The sequence below is a fragment of the Astyanax mexicanus genome, chromosome 12 (assembly GCF_023375975.1).
Source record: "Astyanax mexicanus isolate ESR-SI-001 chromosome 12, AstMex3_surface, whole genome shotgun sequence".
Taxonomy (NCBI): Eukaryota; Metazoa; Chordata; class Actinopteri; order Characiformes; family Acestrorhamphidae; genus Astyanax; species Astyanax mexicanus.
This window is the reverse complement of record NC_064419.1, coordinates 34,900,189-34,922,286: the sequence shown is the minus strand read 5'-3', so window position 1 is coordinate 34,922,286 and position 22,098 is coordinate 34,900,189. Positions and strand designations below refer to the sequence as shown.

At 40.1% G+C, this 22,098-nt stretch overlaps 3 protein-coding genes across 7 annotated transcripts in view; 1 reads left to right on the top strand and 2 right to left on the bottom strand.

The window, feature by feature from the left end:
- The window catches only part of igsf9b (immunoglobulin superfamily, member 9b), a 43,936-nt gene extending 32,580 nt beyond the window's left edge, over positions 1 to 11,356 (top strand). For 2 of the 4 annotated variants that reach the window (XM_007247204.3, XM_049485805.1), the window contains exons 10-22: positions 50 to 190; positions 544 to 660; positions 789 to 939; positions 1,963 to 2,074; positions 2,228 to 2,403; positions 2,537 to 2,778; positions 2,880 to 2,964; positions 3,057 to 3,227; positions 3,610 to 3,646; positions 4,247 to 7,717; positions 7,861 to 8,030; positions 8,158 to 8,364; positions 9,297 to 11,356. In XM_007247204.3, coding sequence (XP_007247266.3) covers positions 50 to 190; positions 544 to 660; positions 789 to 939; positions 1,963 to 2,074; positions 2,228 to 2,403; positions 2,537 to 2,778; positions 2,880 to 2,964; positions 3,057 to 3,227; positions 3,610 to 3,646; positions 4,247 to 7,717; positions 7,861 to 8,030; positions 8,158 to 8,351 — 5,067 coding nt within the window. In that variant the 3' untranslated portion in view covers positions 8,352 to 8,364; positions 9,297 to 11,356. The remainder of the gene's footprint in view (positions 1 to 49; positions 191 to 543; positions 661 to 788; positions 940 to 1,962; positions 2,075 to 2,227; positions 2,404 to 2,536; positions 2,779 to 2,879; positions 2,965 to 3,056; positions 3,228 to 3,609; positions 3,647 to 4,246; positions 7,718 to 7,860; positions 8,031 to 8,157; positions 8,365 to 9,296) is intronic. The other 2 variants (XM_049485806.1, XM_049485807.1) reach the window with 2 other exon arrangements.
- A 146-nt stretch (positions 11,357 to 11,502) lies between these two features.
- gatd3l (glutamine amidotransferase class 1 domain containing 3, like) lies at positions 11,503 to 15,601 on the bottom strand. Its single transcript, XM_049485808.1, has 7 exons — positions 14,982 to 15,601; positions 14,781 to 14,833; positions 14,487 to 14,600; positions 14,141 to 14,272; positions 12,708 to 12,800; positions 12,366 to 12,528; positions 11,503 to 11,774 (listed from the first exon to the last, which is right to left on the bottom strand). The coding sequence occupies exons 1-7, from the start codon at positions 15,096 to 15,098 to the stop codon at positions 11,637 to 11,639; spliced, it is 810 nt and encodes a 269-aa protein (XP_049341765.1). The 5' UTR covers positions 15,099 to 15,601; the 3' UTR covers positions 11,503 to 11,636.
- Positions 15,602 to 16,960: 1,359 nt separating this feature from the next.
- On the bottom strand, positions 16,961 to 20,771 carry LOC103022143 (coiled-coil domain-containing protein 74A). Of its 2 annotated transcripts, none has more exons than XM_022670410.2 (8): positions 20,270 to 20,771; positions 19,786 to 20,066; positions 18,944 to 18,988; positions 18,809 to 18,860; positions 18,528 to 18,708; positions 17,574 to 17,677; positions 17,419 to 17,472; positions 16,961 to 17,316 (listed from the first exon to the last, which is right to left on the bottom strand). In XM_022670410.2, the coding sequence occupies exons 1-8, from the start codon at positions 20,302 to 20,304 to the stop codon at positions 17,178 to 17,180; spliced, it is 891 nt and encodes a 296-aa protein (XP_022526131.1). In that variant the 5' UTR covers positions 20,305 to 20,771; the 3' UTR covers positions 16,961 to 17,177. The 2 variants fall into 2 exon arrangements, with proteins under 2 accessions (XP_022526131.1, XP_022526130.1); XM_022670409.2 differs by having other exon boundaries at positions 17,419 to 17,475; positions 20,270 to 20,769.
- Positions 20,772 to 22,098: the final 1,327 nt, after the last annotated feature.

Genomic DNA, 22,098 nt, shown 5'->3' with positions numbered 1-22,098 from the left:
ATATTTTCTGACACTGAAATTAAGTTAAACTCTGTCTTTTTGGTTTTAGTTTCCAGGATGGATGGTTAATTCAGAAGGCTCTGTGTTCATAGCCACAGCCAACGATGATGCAGTAGGCATGTACACCTGCACAGCCTACAACAGCTATGGAACTATGGGTCAGTCAGAGGCCACCAAAGTAATCCTAGAGGTATGACATTTTTTTATTAATAGATTGTTTACAGTATTCTGTCCAGATATGGATGTCATAAACGAAGCAATAATCCATGAGATGGCTAAGCAGCAATTGCATCTTTAAATCTATCATGGCTTTCTGCTTCAAGAAAATGTTTTCTCCCCAAAAAAATATAGTATGATTAAATGCACTTTTGTTTACTAAAGATAATTCATCAAAGGGTTTTCCATAATTTCTCTAGGAACAGCTCAGTATTTGTAAAGTATTTTAAAACCAGTGATCTGAAAAATCTTGTGGCTTTGTCAACATTTAGAATTAAAACTGTCAACTTTATAGTTGTTCATTAAGTTGTTAATTTTTTTTGACAGGATCCACCCTCATTTCGGGTATCTCCCAGGGCTGAGTACCTGCAAGAGGTCGGTAGAGAACTCATAATCCCCTGCCAAGCACATGGAGATCCATCTCCAAATATCACTTGGTCCAAGGTATGTAAAAAATAAAAATAAACTCACAAAATCTCTTGTTCAGTTGTAAACACTCATCTGTACAGATACAAGATACAGATTTGACTCATTCTCAAATTCACACCATAATTTCTCTTCTTCTGTTCTAGGTTGGTGCTGCCCCTCGCTCTCCATTTACAGTATCATCCAATGGTTCTCTGGTACTGCGTCCTCTTAGCAAAGACCACCAGGGGGCGTGGGAGTGTTATGCCACCAACCGTGTGGCCACAGTCAGCACAGGCACCATGATATTAGTGCTGGGTACGTGAGAAATACTTCTAAATGTTGTCTTCCCTTTAAAAAGCTTATAAAGCTTATAAAAGTAATAAAGGTTCATTAGCAATATCCCCACAGTTAACAAACTGCTCAAACACAAGAGGACATGTACAGTTGTGTACTGTATGTTTAGCAGTGTTTTGCCATGTTCTAGGGCTGTCCAGAGAGAGACATTTCTAAAGTTTAAACATCCATTTCTTGATAATGTCTTTGAGGCATGTTTTGGAGCATTTGTAAAAGCGTCTGTTGTAAAAACAAAAAAAATGGCTGAAATACAGTGAAATTAATTACATGTAATTATTTTACCTACCAACACAGTGTAACCATATGGTGACTCTTCTTATAAATGCTGTACAATAAAAAGGTGCACCCCTACACATAAATTGGCTACTTATTACTGCATGTCATTGTTGTCTCATAAATATGAACATTTCCCCCCAAACAAAGTCACATACTATTTGCGCATCACATATTATGTTAAAATAAGCCGGACTAGGACGCTGCCATTATGAAACGAGGATCGCTTTTCGAATCCTGATTATGCTGCTTGCCATTAGCAGCCAGAGCCTTAGAGAGCACAATTGACCTCACTTTCTCTGGGTGGGTAGATAGCTCTCTCCCCACATCACTCCCAAGACAATGTTGGTAAGCACAGGTTGTTCAGGCATCTGTGAGCTGATGTATTGGAGCAGAGTCACTACACTTTCCACCGAGCACGCTGTGATGCTACTCGATAATGCTACATCAGCAGCAGTTAAAAAAGGAGCAGTGGCTGAATTTACATGTGTCAGGGGAGGCATATGCTAGTCTTCAAACTCCTGTTGCCGTTGCATTGCTAGTGATAGGGGAAGTCCTAGAAAGTGGTTTGGGTAATCGACAATTATAAAAAAGGAAGGAAATTCAACACAATATGTGACTTGTTTATCCTAAACAGTTTAGCTTATCCTAAACTGTTTTTACGATCTTAATGTGCAGACCTCATTTGTTATTCATCAATTTCTCTGACAGGCACTAGTCCACATGCGGTGACTGCGGTCTCTGTAGATCCAGGGCTGAACCATGCTAACGTGTCCTGGGAGCCAGGCTTTGATGGAGGATATACACAGAAGTTCACCGTCTGGTCAGTGATCTCATTTAGTTCTACATTAACAGTGCCCAACTCTGGTCCTGGAAAGTGTAGCTCCAATGCTAGTGATTATCCTCATTGAGTAATTGATTATTTATCCTATTTAGGTTTGTTGACATTGCACTCGTGTTGTTTTTTGTTTCTTAGGGTGAAGCCCACGACCAGAGGGAAGCATGAATGGGCATCTCTTCCTGTTCCCACATCTAAATCCAATCTCCTTGTTACGGGTCTTCAGGCTGCCACCAGTTACCAGTTCAGCATTCTGCCCCAGAACAAACTGGGATCTGGTCCTTTCAGTGAGATTGTCACTATTAGGACACTGGGTAAGTAGTCAAATGAACCACATACTGCATTATAACTGCATCTTAAATACTCAGTAACTTCTTTGAATTTGGATTTAAAGTTCTTACATGACTTGTAATGTTATGATTTCTTTTGTTTTATTTTTATATTCAGCTCCGGCAACAGACCCACCCACTGTAGTAACTATTTTAGCAACAATACCCCCTCCTACCTCACTGTCAGCCAATCGTACCGCAGTAGGCGTGCTGCTGCAGTGGTCCCCACCATCTGTTGAGTCTTCACAGATCACAGCCTTCGTCCTCCAGGGAAGGCAAGATAGGCAAGGAGAGTGGGTTACACTTGATGGAGCAGTCAACATTAATACTACAGAACTGGTTGTGCAGGGACTATTCAGGGTAAATTGTTCAACATATTACTATAATGTGTATAAACTGTAGCATGTAGCATACAAACATACCAATGTACATTGTTAATTTTTTTTATTTGTCATCTTTAGGATTCCACTTATGAACTGCGACTGCTGTCTTGCAAAGACAAAATGATCAGTGACCCCAGTGAATCAGTCAGTGTTTCTACTAAAGGTATGCATATGTATGACTTATTTGTTTTATTTAAGTGGAAACAATATAATTATATTCATAACTATAGTATCACTATTCCCTGCGGTCTACAGGTATGGAGATCTACCCAGCTCCGCCCAGTTTGCTGGCTTTTGTTCCTGAGCCCTTGCTGGCTGGTGTAATTGGGGGTGTGTGTTTCCTGTTTGTGGCCATCATCCTTTCACTGATGACAGCGTGTATCATGAGCCACAGAAGGGAGCGGCGCCGCAGAAAGAGAAGAGATGGTAAAGCCAAAATATTGAAAGCACACTGCTATGTTTCATAATAGAATATACAGTATTGGAATATTTATATATAGAAATATTATAATAATGTTTAATAATTAGCCTTTATATATGATTTGTTAGGTCTCTAGAAAAACACAGGTTTTATTGGTGACAAAAGCATTGTCAATTTCACTCTTTCATTGAGATCTTTGTTTGCATCTAATTTAACATAAACATGCAATACTTGCAATGTTAAAGCCTGCCTGTCTTTTCCAACACCTGTAATGTGCTTATTTTATATTTATTTTAGTTTATATTCTTTTTATCATTTCATTGTTTAATTGGTTGAATCATTCTGTGTGGCATGATGTAAATTCTGCATCCTCCCCCACCGTTTCAGATATTCCATCTGCCTTCCAGAAGAACTCATCTCCACAGTAAGTCTCCATTCGTGCTCCTCATACATCATACTTAAACGTCTGTTTTCCATCATAATATTTCAAATATATCTGAAACTAAGCTTTTTAAATGCGTTTTATATAAGACGTAAACTGGTCCACAGTGGATTCTGTACTCATACTTGATATGTCCAAATTAACCTATTGTAACCATGCCTGCTGCCAGGAAGGGACTAGAGGGGTATAAAGCCATCCGGGATTCATATGAAATGTATATGAACTGTACATGCACCTTTTGTGATAAGTTGCGGAATTGAGGATGAGTTGGGGTGACGATCATCCAACTCCACTCATCACTGAACAGAAATACCCCAAAAACTAATAGGAATCCTTCCCTGGACACTAGTCAATGTTACTCCAACAAAAGAAGGATACACTCCTTTTTAATACCCTTGATTTCAAAATAAAATAAATGAGCAGGTCTATTGTTTATAAAGCGCAATTATTAAATCCTGCCTGCTTACTTTCCATTAAAGCTCATTGTTAAATGTAACTGTAAAAACGTGTAATCTGTATGTATGTATGATAACCATAACAGGCTTAAGAAACACATTGTTTTTGTTTTTTTTCTCCTCTCAGAGCTCGCTCGCCTTCTGACAGCCCCGACAGCATGTTAAAGATGAAGCTGTGCCCTCCCCTAAACTTTTTCCCAAATTCCTCTTCTTCTGACCGCTCAGATCGCTCCTCCTTCGACAAGGGCAGCCGTAGTGAGTATCAGGATCAGAAGAAGCAGCTCCTCTCATCATCCTCTCCACCACCACATTATACTCTCTTTGAGAGCCACCTTGGCGGCTCCCCGTCCCCAACGTCTGCCATTGAGTCCATATCCAGGGGACCTGATGGCCGCTTCATTGTCCAGCCATGCCCAGAGAATTCCACACCAATGCACATTAAGAAGAACCTTAAAAAAGAATTCCCCCAGTCAAGTGGCTCTTTTAGAGATTCTCCCAAAGCCAACTCTATTAGCTCAGGGAAGGATGAGAGACAAGGGCCACCACCAGGTCTGGCTGTAGACTCGGTAGAGCCTGAGAGACCCGCTCACTCCCCAGGCAGGGTAAAAGCAATGGCCAGAAACTTCTCCCGCCATGGCTGCTTTTACTCGGACGAGGAGCAGGGCTGTTCAGAGGCTCTTCTGGAGAGGGTCAGCATCTATTCAGACTGCAGTGAAAACAGGGGTCGGGACTCGCTGAGTAAGTACTGCCTCCCAAGCAATCGGGAGGACATCTTTCCGAGCCTAACCAAGAGAGCCCGTGCTCTAGAGAGAGAGAGACTGTTGCATCAGAGTGCTTACCAGCCAATGGAGAGAGACAGTCAGCTGAGTGAACTTAGCACAGTGGTCTCTCAGTTGGCAAGTGAAGAGAGGGATAACCTTAGTAAGTGTTTGATGCTAGCAAAGGAGCGGGAGAAGATGGAGCGGGAGCTGGAGAGCTACACTGTCAGCCGCAGGGCACAGCAGTGTGAAAAGGAGCAAAGGCGTGCCAAATCAGCCAGCCCTCTAAGACGATGGGCAGGGGCTGAGTCAGAGGACCCTGTTTGGAAACCTCAGGACATCCAGCTCCGTCAAAAAACACAGAGACCTAGTAGCCTGGCCCAGCGGGTTTCAGACTATCGGAGGGGATGTTACTTTGGCAACACCAGCAGTCCCATGGAGCAAATACCCCCCTCCTCCTCCTCTTACATTCATTGGGACATCAGTCCTGTAACCTCACCTACCAACCAGGTGCCTATGCAAAGCCTCTCAGAGGGAAACACACCTCATTGCTTGGACCCAGACACATCTCGGCAAGGACTAGTGGCTATTGAGGACTCTACGGCAGCTGGAGATCCCTCACATTCACCAGTCACACAGTGCACTTCCCTCTCACTTCTCTCCCCAAGAAGAAACAGTCCCTCTCCCTGTGGCTCTAACCTGAGTAAGGCACGGGTCAGATGCCCAGAGAGAACAGCAGAGAGGGAGCAGGAATTTTTCTGCTCAAGGACTCTGGCAGATGAAAGATGGAGGAAAGGCAGAGGAATAGAAACACAAACAGCTGTGTCTAGATCCACATGTCCATCTCCCCATAGTCCTCATCCATCTGAGATGGAATTTGAGAGAACACAACAAATTGTAGCAGAAAGAGAAAGAGTAAGAAGCCCTTGTTTTCACTACCCCAAACCCAGCACTCATACAGAGGACACAAACCTTAATCGCAAAGTAAAGTTAAGCCACAGTCCCTCTGGTTGCTCCACTCTTCCTTATGACCATCAAAGAACAGGGGCCAAAGTCAAAGTGCAAGAGAGTGAGAGCAAAGCTGGAGATGAGGTCAGCTCCTCATCTCTGCAGCCTGAGAGAGAGAAGGAGGGAGTAAGGGCTCGCTCTCGCAAAAGTGACAAATGTGTCTTCAGTGATAGCCCCAGCCGAATTTCTCCTCTGACCCTTGAAAATGAGGCAGAAAGCGATCAGTCTAATTTCTCCATTGCCAGAATGTCAGAATCAATGAAAGCCAAGATTGTCCCTCAACCGGCCAGAGCATCTCCTCTGCAAACTAGTACTATCTTGGAGTATTTGAGCCTTCCAGGCTTCATTGAAATGAGCGTAGATGAGCCTGTTGAGGAAAGTCAGCAAGCAGAATCTACCTGGCCCAACTCAGAGCCAGAAAACAGGACTCTATTAAGAGGTGAGCCAGATGTGGTCCCTAAGAATTGGGAAACTCATAGTCAGGATGAGTCAGAGGTTAATGAGGTTAAAAATCATCAGAGCAGGGTTTTGGTGGACATCCACACTCCATATGTGCCTTTAGAACATTCTATTCCTGAAAATGTAAATAATTCCAAACCCTGTCCAGAGCTGTTATACAGAGATATCAGTGTAAGCTCAGAGCCATCAGAGACAAAGTCTAGAGCAGCACAAACTAGAGATCAAGAGGGAAGGAGTTCTCAGTCATTGCTCTCCCAAAAAAGAACAGATTCTCATTACCAACAACCCACCAATCAGATCAATCCAGCACAGACCCTAGTGAGTACTGCCAAAAGTGTGGCATCACTGTTCTCTACTAGTCCCAGTCAAGGTGAAATTATTGCAGAATTGGTATCGGAACAATCTCAAAAACCCCAGCTTAAGAGGCCTAACAAAATAAGTTCACGGATCTCTCAAGCTCCAATGCCTTTTATGAAGAAATCAGTCAGTGTTGGTCCATGTAGAACCCTCTCTGGCATGGGGCAACCCCGTCCGTTCCTCAAGAAATCCATTAGTTTAGGCTCTCAGAGATGGGAGCATTACGAAACCCCCAGGACTTATATCTCTGAGACCTGTTATAGAGATGAGTTCCCTTATCCAGATGTAAAGTCTTACAGTTTGGGTCGCACACCTGCAGTCTCTTACTCTAGACCTGGTCCTTCGTGGCAAGGGGCAGTGCCCCTTCAACCCCCCAGTAGTTGTAGTCTGGAGAGACCTCCTTACAGGGAACGACCATACATGACCCCCTCCTACCTCTCACATGCCCATGTCCCTCAAATCCTAGAACCTTCAAAACCCACAGAACCTCATAGACGTGAGTCTGATCCACGTCGACAGGCCACGGTCTTTCCAGAATTTTCCAGATGTCCATTATCCTATCGAGAAACCCTAAGGTCAGTTCAGCACAAGTATGTACCCCATGTTGTCCCCAGACCCTTCTTCCTGCCTAGACCTATTGTGAGGGGAGAATATATTCGTCCTGTAGATCCTAGAAGAGGTGCCCAAAGGCCGTTTTTGCCCAGGGGTTACAGCTGGCCCTCACCATGTCAACCAGCCTTTCTCCCGCGGGATCACGAGGTTCAAATGGATCTTTATGGAGGGGTGGGCATGGGAAAGTGCAGGACAGATGTTGAGGTCAGGGACAGTAGAGCAGAGGATGGCCGAGCCAGTTATGCTAGCCAGAGCAGCGGCCGGGGGAGCGTTGGGCCGTATGGGCACGGGCACCTCCGGCAGTCTATCTCTATCACTCCCACTTTACTGAGCTCTCCAGAGACCACCGAAGAGAGCGAAAGGCACAAGGCAGAATCGGACCTGCGAGTGCAGAGGTCAAAAAGGTGAAAATGATGCACAAACTTTTCTGAGGGGTGACCTCATCATAGATTTTTTTTTTTTTAGCTATTTTTAATTTCTACTCATCCCAACAAATAATTTGCTCCCCATTTTATAAGCATTTTTCTATTATGTATTTTGTGTGTAGAAGAAACACATCAGTAGATGAAAGTTATGAGTGGGATGCTACTGAATGCCAAACTGGTGCTGACCTCCTGGAGGCCATGAAAATGGAGCAGGCTGGAGTGGGGAGAGGCAGGGATCTTAGACGAGATCGGCCTCGCTCCACCACTGGCCTCCAGGACCTGCAGGAGAAAGGTGAGATTTTGTGTGCCTCTCAGCTTCCAAAATGTGTTTGTTCATTTTCTCCACCAAATCAGCTGGCCTTTTTCCTCCCACCCATTCCTGTTTTTTTTCCCTTTATTTTCCATTACTCTCCTCTTAGGCCCATACTCCTCCGTCAGTCTCCCCCCGACGTCCCATCCTCCTCCACGCCAGTATGGTCGCTCACTTAGTGAAGCTCGCTTCAATGCCCTGAGGGAAGAGTTCCAGGAGTACCGCAGAACCCAGGAATCATCTTCCCAAGACCCCTGCCTACCCCCAGACCCTGACTCTGATTCAAGCTCCGCCCTGCTCTAAGAGCCTAACCTCGGTCCGTTACCTTCCACTCCACCTCTTTAACCACTGACCATTAAATTAACTGGCAATTAAATTCAGACAGATAGTTTTCCCTTACTCTAAATATTGATGATCAGCCAAGACTTTGTTGATGGCTAAACTTTGCTTCTATAGAATTGCTCCACAGGGACCACAGTTGGCTAATGTGGCTAAAAAGTAATGAAAGCTCATGTGCACCACATGCAAACAGCATTTTAAAACCATTACACAATTGTCTCCAGTGTGCAATGACCAAAACCACAGTGATAACAGAAGTTCAGGTTTGTAAGACTAAGGCCACTTTTCCACTGCAGGGAAAAGAAGCTGTTCGCTTCCTTGCCCTGATTAAGCAACACAGCAAATGGAAAACGAAACTGTAGCTGGTCTAACAGGTCCACTATGGCACAAAATGATACAACATAGACTCATCATCATTTGTCTCTGCAGTGGAAAAGCAACCTAACTTACCTTACCACAAGTAATTTTTAATTTACAAAAAAAAGTTAAGGCTTAAAGATGGCTACTATAAACTCCTATTTTTCAGTGTGCAATGTGCATTTGTTTATTTTTACACTAACAAAAGTTTTATAACAGTACATTTTAGACTGTTCCAGATACCTTATAAGCAGGTCACCTAAAGTATTTGCACAGATGCAAACATCAGATACCAAACATTCTTTGTTTCTTGGTTGACATTTGGTGCATTAGAACATTTATTTCATAACAAAAAGAGTCTATTAAATGGTTTAGTGTATCTACTAGATATTGGCTGTTTAGGGAAAATTTGAGCAGTTTTAAATTAGCCAAATGTTTCAGTGGCAGACTACTGACCATGCCATTTCACTGAGAATTAATTCATTAATTGTTTATGTATATGATGCTCTAAAGGATATTGCTCTGACAGTGTACTGGTCTTTTGCTTTTCAGAACCTCCAACGGAAGGAGATACATAGCTTTTAGGTACAGCCCTGTCCTGGGTGGGAATACCAATACTCACTAACCTAATAACTGCAACATTCATCTTTGGACATAAAAAGAAACTTTGTACAAGAGATGCTGAATGTGCATAAAAACTTAATTGCATTAGTTATTTTGCCATGGTGGAAACTACTGGAAATGCGAAACCACAAAGTCCAAAATGCATCCAGCTGATTACAGTGAAAACTGCCTCAGCACAGTTTACCAAAAACATTCAAATAATGTATTGAGCATTTTTCCTTTCTAATTTTTCACTGTGACATTCTTGGAAAGGCCTTGAATAAAAACCTAGCATGAAGGTAAGCTACTATGTTGCCTAGACCAAAACACTACAGAAACCACAGTGGCTGTACAACATGAAAGTGTGCTTGGACAATCAAGTTTTTTAGCCTGAAATATGAAATCATTTGTAACTGCCTCCAGTCTTCTGGTACATATGAAGAATGACTGAGTCTTCAGGGCTGGTTAAAGGTAAGCTTTAAAATGGTTTAAACTAATACATGAAATCAGCCCATTTACCTGAACTGTTACATTCACAAAAGTGTTTTATAGTGCAGCATCTGTTTTTGTCTAACCTTAGAGTGTGTTTCTGCTGAGCACAATCTGTTCAGATCCTTTTTGGCAAAATTTGTGGGAAAGTAGCTTAAAAGACAACTATTGTATGATAAGAGTACCTTCACAATGATTTCATATAATATTCCTTTGCTTGAAAATAACTATATGGAACAAATGGAATAAGCTATTGTGGCACGTTGCCAAATGATTTGTGTTGTTTATTATTATTTTTTTTATTTCAATGTTTTTTCTATCAATATCAAAATAATGGACACTTTTGTGCTGTAGTGGAAGGACTGACTAAAACATATTTTATTTAGGCCCTGTCCACATGTATCTAGATATTTGTTAAAAGCATTTTTTGTGCATCTGCGCTGAATCTCAGATACCGCCTTAGAGGGTGGGAAATCTATGGGATTTTTTAATATCCAGGTTCTTGTGGACTAGGGCCTTAAACTTTGGACAAAATCAGCTCGATCTGCTCTTAATCTGACATTTAAGGGAAATTCCTCTACCCACTTTATAATATGACCATATACTGTTACTATTTGGAGCTGTAATACTAACACTGTCAGCTATTTATTCCGTTTAAAAACAGAAAATACTGCAGTTGCAATGAATCCTTATTGTTGGATCATTCATCTAATTCTGCACTGTAGCCGTTATCAGTTGGGCATCAGGGTACAGGTGCAGTCTTTTACTCAATTCATTCCCGCTGCACTTTTAATAATTGTTTAAATTTAGAGCCATTGCCTTCAATGGAGAAAGATAAAAATAGACCTACCATTTTCAAAAATTTTCAGTGCCTGATATGAATTTGTATGTCATCTCAAATTGTATTTGAAATGTGTTGTTTATTGTCATATTGCTCAGTAAGCCACCGTTTATTTGTAGTTTTTCTCCCATGATGAATTGGAAGATAAAATACAGAAATTTCTGGCAGAAATCTTTACCACCACCTGCTTTCTCAAATTTGAAATATTCTACTTTTACACTAAAAATTTGTTTCTTCTGATGTATTTTTATTTCATGCTTACAGAACACAGAGCATATGATGAACACCACTGTTTACATAAAATCTCCATGTCAATGTGAATGGTAAATTATTAACAGTCTTTACATTGCTGGTGAAATGTTGTCCTGTTGCTGATTGTCAGTTTTTACTGTCTGTAATGTTTGTATATACAGTATTTTGTCAATAGTTTCTTGTCAAATTGTTTTTATTTTAGATTGTAAGAAAGAAAACTATCATATATTTAAAATAAAACTGTAAATTTTGTAAAAGAAGATGTTTTTTTTTTTTTTTTTTTTTTTTCCCAAAGATGATTTTCCAGTTTTGTACAAATTGGTCAGAAATATGCTGATTTTATATCTGTTCCTATTTCATTTTTTATCACTGTGTTCTTTGTTATTTTTATATGTTTTTATTAAAGTGTCTTTATTTACTAAATTAACTATTGTATTTTGTTTTAACGCACCACTGATTTCTTTGTTCAAACCCTAGTTATGCAGTTCTAGAGCACAGCACCATGATATATATCTTTAGATGTTTAACAGTCATACACATACAGTACATAAAAATACACACACACACACAACATAGTACAACACAGACAGCCTGCATTGGATGCTTATTTTATTTACTCTCTGTATGCCTGCAGTGTAGCAGGTTCAGGTCAACCTAAAGTTTCAGCTTTTTTTATTAAAACCTTCCAACTGCGTTTCTTGCAGAACTCACTTTGAGGTCATGCGCATGACATGCTTCACCATGTTTCCAATGCCGTCAAAGATGTAGTGATAATGGTAGTCTGTCTCCCACATGAAGCTTGGGGTGCTGATCACCTTGTTCTTCTCGTCCACATAGGCCTCGTAAGAAAAGGGTTAAGGAAGATCAAAGGCTGAGGAAAGAAAACACGATGAAGCAAAAAATCAAGATCAGATTTGTCTTCTAACGACATACCTTATTAACTAATTAATACTTGCCAGCTGCTTAACTCTGGACTGGAGATGTCATAAAAACAATTAGGGGTCTATTATATTGAAGTATTTTAATATTTGGGAATACTGTATCAATATTGATTTTAATTATTAGTTTACATGTAAAGACTTTTATGCATTTGATATTGTGTTTTTATACTATGACAGTTTTCCAAAATGTGAATAGAAAAAAGCAGCATATCTTCTTGCATACATTATTGCAGTATAACACACTATATAAAATCGTAACTGCTATATTATGATATGCATTTTTTTTTATTTGCCGCTAGCAGTGCATTTTACCAGAGTGTGAAAATATGATACATACTATGTATTGCGCACATTTCTTTAAATATTGTGATACATTACATTTCTCTATTTCCCAGCTCTAATATACCATCAATATCTCTTTAATAATGTTCTGTAACCCCATATACTGTTATTCCCTCCATCCCAGTGTATCCCATGTCTCAGTAAGGATATGTAGGGCTCGCGGATGTTGTGGCGAGCACCCATGCTCTTGACAGCCTGCACCATGTTGGTGTTGGGCCAGCGTCCCCAGCGACTGCTCTCATCCCGCTCGTAACCCATGGTGATCTCCAGATTTGGCAGCACCCGGCATGCCAGCAGAGGAGACATGCTGGACAAACTGTAAAAAAAAAAAAAGAAACAGAAACAAAGCTGAGTAAGCTCAAATCCTTGCTCTGGACACAGCAAATCATATTTTTGTTCATGCAAACTTCTGTAGAAATATTTAATCCGGAACTTAAACATCGATGAAACGCAGTTAAGATCTTTATCACTTTTTAAGGCATATTAAGCAATTACCCAATTGGTTTGCGTGAACGGTGGAATTCCTTCAGAATCCTCTCCACTTCGTTGTGAAGCTTGCAGTCTTTCCCATCCTTGTTAAAGCTGGACCTGCTCACACATTAGATCAAGGGAAAGAGCTTAAAAAAAGTCCAGTGATGATCCAATCCTGAGACAATATTACCTGTTACATGCAAGTATTAAAGAAAGCACGTGCACATGCAAATCTGACCTGAGAAACAACTACAGCTACTGTCAAGTTTCACCTTGACCTGAGTTGGCCTACATTTGAGGATACGTGACAGTGACCATGCTCCCCACATCTCCAACTCTAGCAAACCTAACCAAGCTTCAAAACAACTTAGACCCAACACACAGCCCGTCCTTCTCTCTAAAAGAGACGTAGGTAAGTCCGGTCTTTCGTCTGTATTTACACCAAGGACTTATCCATAAGTTTGTTGATACTAATGCCTGTAAAGAAGCTTAGATTCCCAGGAATAGAGGCTTGGATTGTAGATCTGATTCAGGACAGACAAATTAAAGATGTCATTCTGTGGGATGAAGCTGGCTTTTGCCAACTAGGGTAATAGAGACTTTTTCTCTTGGTGTCATTCATTCACTTTCCTCACCATGAAAAGTAAACAAGCAGAGAGCTCTTTATTCTGTCTATTTCTACTATCCCACACATTTAATAATTTACTTCATAGCTACCTTAAATCTTCCAATCATGTGTTTAGTATATAAAGGGTTGGTTTTATGTACTCATTTTGTTGTATTCCTGGATCAAACTTGCATTTTTATTTTTTGTTTTGTGTAAATGCGGCAAGCATGTTTTGTATTTGTATTGTAATCAGTTTCATTCATTATGATACATAATTTACTTTTTGTAAGGGCTAGACGATATGGACAAAAATAGTTTACATTTTTTAGAATATATATCATGGTTTTGGATCATATAATATAATTTCAGTATTGAAATGAACAAAATAAAAGACAGAAAATAAACTGAAACTGAAACTAAAAACCTAAATAAAGTACCCTGTAAGAAATATCTGTCAGTGACAGATATTGTATATAATGTATATTAATATATTGGAAATAAATAAAACAAAATCAACCAATCCAGCCCTGCCAGACTGCTTTAACAACACTGACCAACTGAACATTTCATTACAAACAGTAATTAGTAACTAGACATTATAAAAACCCTTTATTTTCCCAGACTTTATTATATCCTAAATATAACTAATTGGAAAATACATGTTTTCTTATAAATTCCACCAAAACAGAAACCAACAATAGTTCTGAAGTGTTTAAGAGGTTTAGAATCTGTCAAGAAAATCTTGTGTTTTGTCTTTAAATATTATGTAGTATTTTTACCCTATCATCCAGCCCTAGCATTCATGTCAACATCCCACTCCCATCCCCTTCTGCCTTTCCCTCGTTCTTACAGGTTCTTGACGATGCCGTGGCCTCCAGGGAAGATGACTGCATCAAAGCTGTTGACATCCAGCCTGGAAAGGTCCTGCATCTGCATCATGCCCTGACCGTGGCTGAAGCGGGCAGACTCCATCATCATGTTCCTGCAGCAGAACAAACGCATAGTTTAATTTTCAAACTTAACATCACAAAGCAGCAATTCTAGAATCTGTTTCTAAAATCCTGATGCTTGGTTTCTGATGACTGCAGAAGCATCCAACAGTGTTGAAAATGTTTAATAATGGAACCAAGTTTACACTTAGAAGGCAGAGAAGTATACAGTTAAAGAAAAAAGATAAACCACTGGAAGACACGCACCTGTTCTCGCCAGAGGAGGGCTGCATCTTCATGTGGTCCATGACATGCATCTGCTGCTGGTTGGGAGCAAAGATCTGAAAGCGTGCCCCATTACGGCTCAGGTGATACATAGTGCTTTAAACAAAATAAAACAGCTTGGTTAGATACTGAACTTGACTGCACTGTACACAGCTTGCTCAAGCTTTATAGGAATTTCTATGAACTTTCTATATATTATATTATATTTCTATTATATTATATATTTCTATATATTATTTATTCCCAAATCATATAGAATTACTACTTATTACTTACTACGCAGCCTCATGAACATCAGTTCCATCCCACCAGCCACATCCAGAGAACACCTACCCAGCAAATTAAATAGCAAGTTTACATAAAAGTGTAGTACAATTTCTATTTTTAAATATGCATGCATGTATGTAATGCACAAAAACTTCCACGGTCTATTATTCTGTTGTTTGCCAACAGCAGTTAACTACAAGGAAAACTTACCACAGCAATGTTGGTGTTCCCCCAGTTTCCCCAGTCCCCCTGGTGCACCAGGCAAGCGGGCTGGCGGCTCAGCACAGCTGCAGCTTGCTTTAAGAGGAGAGCTCTTGATGCCAACATGGTCAAGTTCTCTGACTCAGAGCACACAGGTCAATCCAAAAAGCGGTGGGATGGTCAACCCAACAAAGTCCTGCAGACAGACGTAACCCTCTTCCACTCTGCACCAAGTGGGAGTCTTTTATACCAACGCTGCAGCTGCAGAGACGTCACTTCCTAAGCTTAAATTCTGAGAAGATAAGATTCTTTGTGGGAGCAAACCTTTTTCCTTTCTTCATCACCTCTAATAATACCTGCTTCCATTATCTTATTACCTTAAGTCATTTGGCCACCGGCACCCACACCACAAGCATTGAGATAACAGTCTGACCATGAACTGTTTTACCTCTGAACTGGACATGACTGTCTGAACTGTCCGGCACGCTGGACATCACACTTATCCTATGGACAATCCTATAGGCGCTTTAACTGAGACAAGCTGTTGGGCTTTGAGGGAATGGTGACAAAAAGACTGCAGCCTCACTGATGGTGACAAGGATGTTGACAGCGATTTCAGGGCTCTGCTAACACACAAGAAACTTTAGATTTCACTTAAAATAAAACCCACAATCAGATATCCATAACACTATATCTTTAGTGAATACTACTGAATAGATTAGCTGTGTTGTGTTAATTGTGGAGTAGAATGCCTACAACCTGCAAACCCAAAATCTGTGCAGGAATGTCTGAGAGTTGGAGTAAAGGTGATAGCTGCCCTGTAAAGCCCATTACTTAAATAAGGCTCTTAGTTTCAGTAATACCATGTGTTGTCTACTGGTGCTGAAGGCAGTGATCCAAGAGACCAAGATGCTGGCAAAGATATTCTAGAGCAGGATATGCTTACAGCAATTTTCTTAGCAAACTTTAAACAAATGTGGTTTGTTAAAAATATGGTTAAGTGTGCTAAAATGATTGATAATATCTGGAAAAAGGTTTAAATATTTGGTGTGGTGCAATTCACATGCATAAACTACCAAAAATCAGCAAGACGACAGAAATCACTGCTGAAATTTCAAAATTGTATCATATCAGTTCATATTTTTATAAACTCACAATTTTGACTTTTTATGTTATTTCTGTTTTAGCAGCGCGTTTTCTTTTCTACGTGTGGCTATTAGGCACCAGTGTCATAGAGGTCAAGGAGTTGTTACGAGATACTGAATGGTCACTCTGGCTCAAGAGCCTAACAGGCTCTCAGGCCTGTCCACTCCGAGTAACAACAGGCCTGCTTTAGGTGTCTGACCAGCTTAGCTCATGTCTGGCTTGGGCTTTTGGCTGCCTCTATGGAAAGGATCTTATGTGGTTTGTTGGGGAGGGGAACATATGCTCACTACTACCCACTGGAAATGAAAAGCATTTGTTCACACCTCATTTCACTCCTTAGTGGTTAAACAGCAGCCTGACCAAAACTATGTACATTTGTATAAAGTCTTTAATCATAATCTGTGGCCTTAAAGTGACATTAAAACCACTCTGCAGGATTTTGAAACGGACCCAGGTTTAAAATGTGCAAGTGTAGTTCTTTTTTTACATCAAAAGGAACGTACGTATTTCTCATTTTCACACATTTAACAGCTGGTAGATGAATTAATTTACAGCTTTAGAATTAAATGACCACCAAACCTCTCTTAAGTCAAGTGGTCAGTCTTGTTTACCGTTCAAGGTGTAAGACATGCCAGGCTCACAGTGAATTTTGTAATTACAAGTCTGTCAAAACATAAGTTCGTCAGTGTGGCCTCCTGCTGTATTTAGTGTCCTAAAGCCCTAATAAACTGGATTTAGGAGCCGAGATGTCAAGGGTCATTTACTATGGCTTACACGACATACAGAAAACAAACCAAAGAGATGACCACTCGCATCTATAAATGATCCATTCCCAAATGGAGGGGATTTCATTGAACTTTATTTAACACCAAAGTCTTAATTGCACACTGAAAGTGTTCAGTCCACACTGAAAATCAGAAACCATTGAACTCTGATGATGGATGGCACAGTGCATGAGATTAAACCAACAGTATGAAACCGTAAAGTCATTATAAAATAAGAGGTCAGATTTCTCCAGAAATACTGCAGAATCTTTACTGTAACACTAAAAACAGCCTGCTAAGAGTTGACCGCTCGCCTGAAGCGTGTTTTGTGCATGTCCTGTGCTCGTTTCTGCCTTTCTGTCATACCGCTGTGCAGGCTCTGACTGATGGCCGGTAGAATCACCTTCTGTCTCACACAGGCCTGACTGGGCTGTCTATAACAATAGAATGAAAAAATAACAAAAACTATAAGAAAATCGAAAATACAATACAGATTATTTTCCATTATATAAAAGAGTAATGCAACATAAACCTACTGTATTTTTGGTAATGGTCTAAGAGGTAGTTTTGGAAAGTGCTCCAACTCTTCACTGCTGAAAGCAAGAAATTAAGATCAGTTTTAGTTCAACATTTGTCAATGAGCAAAATGCCATTCGGCAATGGTGCTGAGAAGAACAAGAGAAGAAATCACCTGGTGCGATCAGAGAGGTATATCTTTGCTTGAGTGTAAACATCAGATGAAATTTTCTTTTTGTTCAAGACAACATCTCTGAGAACAGCCTTCATTTTCAACAGCTGGGAGGAAGAAAAACACATGACCTTAATACATAAAACTTTTCTACATGCACCTGATTTGGACTAAAGTAGTACTCCGGGGGTATGTCACAAAACAGGATATGCAAATTTAACTGAACTGTTCTGAGTTAAATCTGATCTGTAAAATACCCACACCGTGCAGCTTGATTGAGGGGGTGTCAGTGTGCCTTTGCTATTGTAAGGACAGGAAAAGTGTGCCTTGCGTGGCTTGAAACCACTCCCTTTAAGAGCCAGGTGCGCTCTGGCATTGGTGTATTGCTATTTCAACGGTGCAGCAATCTCGATATGTCCAACACATCTCAGCAGAGCAAACTGACCTGCTTATTCACGCTGTGAATGTGCATGAGCTGGTCATTCATGCAAACAGCAGGAATCCACCAATAATTGTAGAAGCAGGTCTGGAAGGAAGTAGTCTTACCTATATTTTGTGCTGATATAGAATACTGTCTATGTTATTTTGTATTCTGTTTATAGTTAATGTAAAAGTTTGCATAGCTCCCAACTTTAGGCACACGGTATCGGTTTGTGAACAATTCACTGGCAAGATAGCAATGAACGTCTAATTGTTGACGACTGTGTAGGTCGTATTCAGTCAGCGGTGTACCTGTGTTTTCCGCTGCCGAGATAGCAATACACCAGAAATTTTCCTAAACACACTTCTTTTCGAGATCACCACGCTCAGTGGCTTAGACATATTGACAAGCACCGTTGCTGTTTAAATGATAAGAGGTAAATAGATCCTGTTGGCGGGGTGTAAGGTAGCAATTAGAATTGCAGAGAGTGCAAGAAATGGCCTATATTAACAGAACTTTGGAGGGGAGCTCGTTACCTCCTGAGACTGTAAGACATTAGTGTTATAGAGTTGCTGGATGATAGCTTCACACTCCTGTAGTGTTGGGGTGCGTGGAGGCCTGAACTTTCCACTGTGGATCTTCAGAGGAAGCAGAGATGTGACGGCTCCTTCATTTTGTTCTACGGGATCATTTGCAGTTTCTTGCTTCTCTTCAGAGCTTAAACAGGTCAAGACAAACAAAAACATTTATTTATCATCTGTTGTATCTAGTGAGGCAATTCCTTTCAAAATGAAAAAAATAAGAAACATTTAGCTACCTGATGACACCAGTCTGATGCTGCTTTTCATGTAAAACTTCAGCACTGGACTCTAATAAGAGAGACTAAATTTAGTGTATTGCTCTTGAATGATACCAAACTTTATTTTGTTTTTATTTTGTACATGTTCTGCACCTCTTGAAGACTGATGTGAATCCATGATCAGTCGATACTGTAACTCTGTGTAAAAAACGGAAAGCAGCTCATTCATAAACAATGCAAGTGTGCCACCTACAGGCTATATTCCACTTTATGAAGTGGCTTACGGTGATGAACAACCTGCTGCATGGTGTTCTATGGAATTAATGTTGTGCCAAATGTTAAACACAACATAATAAAAGCTGCAAACAAAATTCTGCGAATCAAAGGGGAACAGTATATGTAGCAAATAAAATAGATAATATAAAAAATAGATAAAACCTTATTTATTATTGAGGTTATTTAATAACTATGTTACATTTGGATTTTTTCCTTTTTTCATGGATTTTGCTGATGAAGTCTAAGCTAAACTTTTTAACCTGCAACTAGGGCTAATACGATTAGTCAACATAATCGATAATGTTGGTTATTACAATTTGTCGATGTTAACTGGTAACTGCACTGCATTTTCTGCTGGGGTCAGAAAAGCAATGGAGAGGGTAAAGGGTGCCCACTCACTCAATTCACACTCAGATTTGTCACTAGAAGTGGCCAAAAAACAGAAACAACATTTTATCACTAAATATCAGAACATTTCACATTTACATGTCTTCTGGACATTTAAAGGGCATGTGCAGTGTGACTGGATTTAACTTAACTCCGTCTCTAGCAGTGCCTCATCCCTAAGAATGGGGATGAATGATCTCCTCAGTCTGTCTAATTTACATACTTTTGCACTCTTTTTGATTCTTAAAATTTCCTTTGGATATTTTATTATTTTGTGTAAAACCTTTCCACAACATTAACTCTACACGTGTCTAGAACAATTATGTGCATACCTTTGTTGGTGCGTTTCAGACCTTCAATTTCTTCATGCAGTTTCTCCAGGGTGTTTTTGTGTGTCTGCTGAAGGAACAGAATATCTTTCTCCAGAGAGGCTACTCGAGATGCATCCAGCCCTGGTTTGCTCTGGCTTGTCTGTGGGCTTTCTCTGACTGAAACTGGGCCTTCGTGGACACTTTGGACACTGTGAGAAGGTAATGTTACCCTCGGGTAACGGGCCCTGTCTAGTATACCAACCCTAGTCCAGCTGGGTAGATTCCTCAGAGGGGGGAGGTTGCTGGTGGACATAGTTAATTTTAAATAACACTAATAATGCTGTAACCTGTAACACTAGTACATATAAGTTAGCTAACTAGCTAACCATTCAAATGTGTTTCTTCATAAACCTTCTATATAACTTACATAAGCTAGGTTACTAAGATTTTACTCTCTAGAGTATGTTTTAGTTACATATTAAAATATGTATAAATAACATGACACCTTCTCTTGGTTATGCAGTCGGTAGCTACGTCCATGGCGTTACTGTTATTATTTAACAAAGCAAATGAATAAAACACTTAGTAGGCTAACGTTAGGTTAGCTACAGTTAAAGGTCTGTCGCTTATGCTAAGCTAACTGACAAGAAACACTGGCTCGCTACATGTTCACGCCTCGACAACCGCAATACAAGCTAAACCTCTTACTGCCTGGGTCCAACAGTTACCCAGAGAAGCTCAGTAAAGTATATTCGGATATATACAGAGCATTTCTTCCGAAATAAAAGGAAATAAAACAACAGTTTGCTAGTTAGACAGCTAGCCTAGCTTATCTCCCAGGGCAGCGGCATCAGGTCGCCGCATTTGTCCCTGTGCCTCACGCGTTGCTATAGCAACAGTGAGACACACCGAGAGCTGGTTATTAATGTGTTTTAACCTCGGGATTAAGTTTAAAATCTGATTTATTCGCTCGAATTATTTAGTTTTTTTTATGTCAAACGCTTTCACAGCACCGCCTGCCAGTTACATACACTGTCTTGATGTTTTTGGGTGAGTGAATGGTGAGGAAAGCCTGGACAGGCTTCACACCGGTTTACTAGAGAGCCAAAGTTACTGCACACCGATAGAGGAAGCCCCCGCGAGAGAGTCCTCGATGAATGGGGGTAAATGGAGCAAAGCAACTTAAAATAGTATCTAATTAATTACATGTACATGATATTTATTTTAATTAAACTTGTTTTGGGCAGTGAGTAGCATTGCTGCTACTAAGTGCTGCTTGGCAAGTCCCAATAGAGTCTGGGTGAGAAGTTGAATATTTACTTATAAAATTATAGTTTATTAAAAGTTTATCATTTGAAAAAAGGTGCTTTTGTACCAAATACAGTACCAGTCAAAAGTCTGGACCAGAGGTGTAAATGAAGTTATATATACTAAGATACATAAGTTAGAATACTTTGCACTTACAGCACATCATGTACCAAATGGTCTTATATAAAATTAACATTTTCTGAGACACTAATTTTTGGGCTTTCATAATCATCAACAAAATTTTTTATAAACACTTAAAATAGATAACTCTGTGTGTAATACATCTATGTATGAGTTTCACATTTTGAACTGAACCCAAACTGTTACCCAAACTGAAATAAATCAGTAAAGTACAGATTGACATTGAATGTTTTTTAATACGCTTTAACTGCTGTATTACATTTACTTAAGAATTAAGTGATTGACTATGATTTCTGGATGCAAATTTGAAAACATGGTGGACAATTTTGGGTTGATTTCTATAGAACAGAAGCAAATGGAACCACTAGCTGCATCCCAAAGTCTGCAGTGCAGCAGTAGGCCGCATTTCTTGGCCGCTATGCTTTAGATGGTTGTTTCAATGTGATGGACCCTCTTAAACAGCCAAGAAATGCAGCCGACATTCTGTATGATTTCAAGGATGCAACTGATGCAGTTATAACTATGATTTTGTATGAGCTTATCGGTTACCTTTTGCTTTCTACACTAGGCAGGAAATTGTATTTAAGTGAGGGTAATACACATTCCTGTTCTCCAAATCAGACAAAACCTTCTCCCACATTTTAGTAAGTAGGCGTCCAACAGATACGTCTGACAGGGACCATAATGTTCCACAAATTGCATCTTTATTGTGCCATTCCTCTGCAGCATTATGTAAGACATTGTAACAATGGCTTCTTGGACCTAAGCTCTAGTCATCCTATTATCCTGATGCTCTGCTGAAAAGAACAAACCAGCCACAGTGGTCTATGCTGAATGAAAAGAACTATAAATGAAACAGATGGTCATGTAAATGATGTTCTTTCC

Bases quoted from the DNA above. Each gene is read 5' to 3' on its own strand.
- gatd3l (XM_049485808.1), bottom strand. From the start codon at position 15,098: ATGTTGGCATCAAGAGCTCTCCTCTTAAAGCAAGCTGCAGCTGTGCTG. The intron at 14,601-14,780 runs GTAAGTAATAAG...TTTTGTTTAAAG, and splicing joins GATGTTCATGAGGCTGCGTA to CACTATGTATCACCTGAGCC. The intron at 12,529-12,707 runs GTAATTGCTTAA...TTTTTTTTACAG, and splicing joins CGTTCACGCAAACCAATTGG to TTTGTCCAGCATGTCTCCTC.
- LOC103022143 (XM_022670409.2), bottom strand. From the start codon at position 20,304: ATGGACGTAGCTACCGACTGCATAACCAAGAGAAG. The intron at 18,709-18,808 runs GTAGCTAAATGT...GACCTGTTTAAG, and splicing joins CATCAGACTGGTGTCATCAG to CTCTGAAGAGAAGCAAGAAA. The intron at 17,317-17,418 runs GTAGGTTTATGT...CTATTGTTATAG, and splicing joins AGACCATTACCAAAAATACA to ACAGCCCAGTCAGGCCTGTG.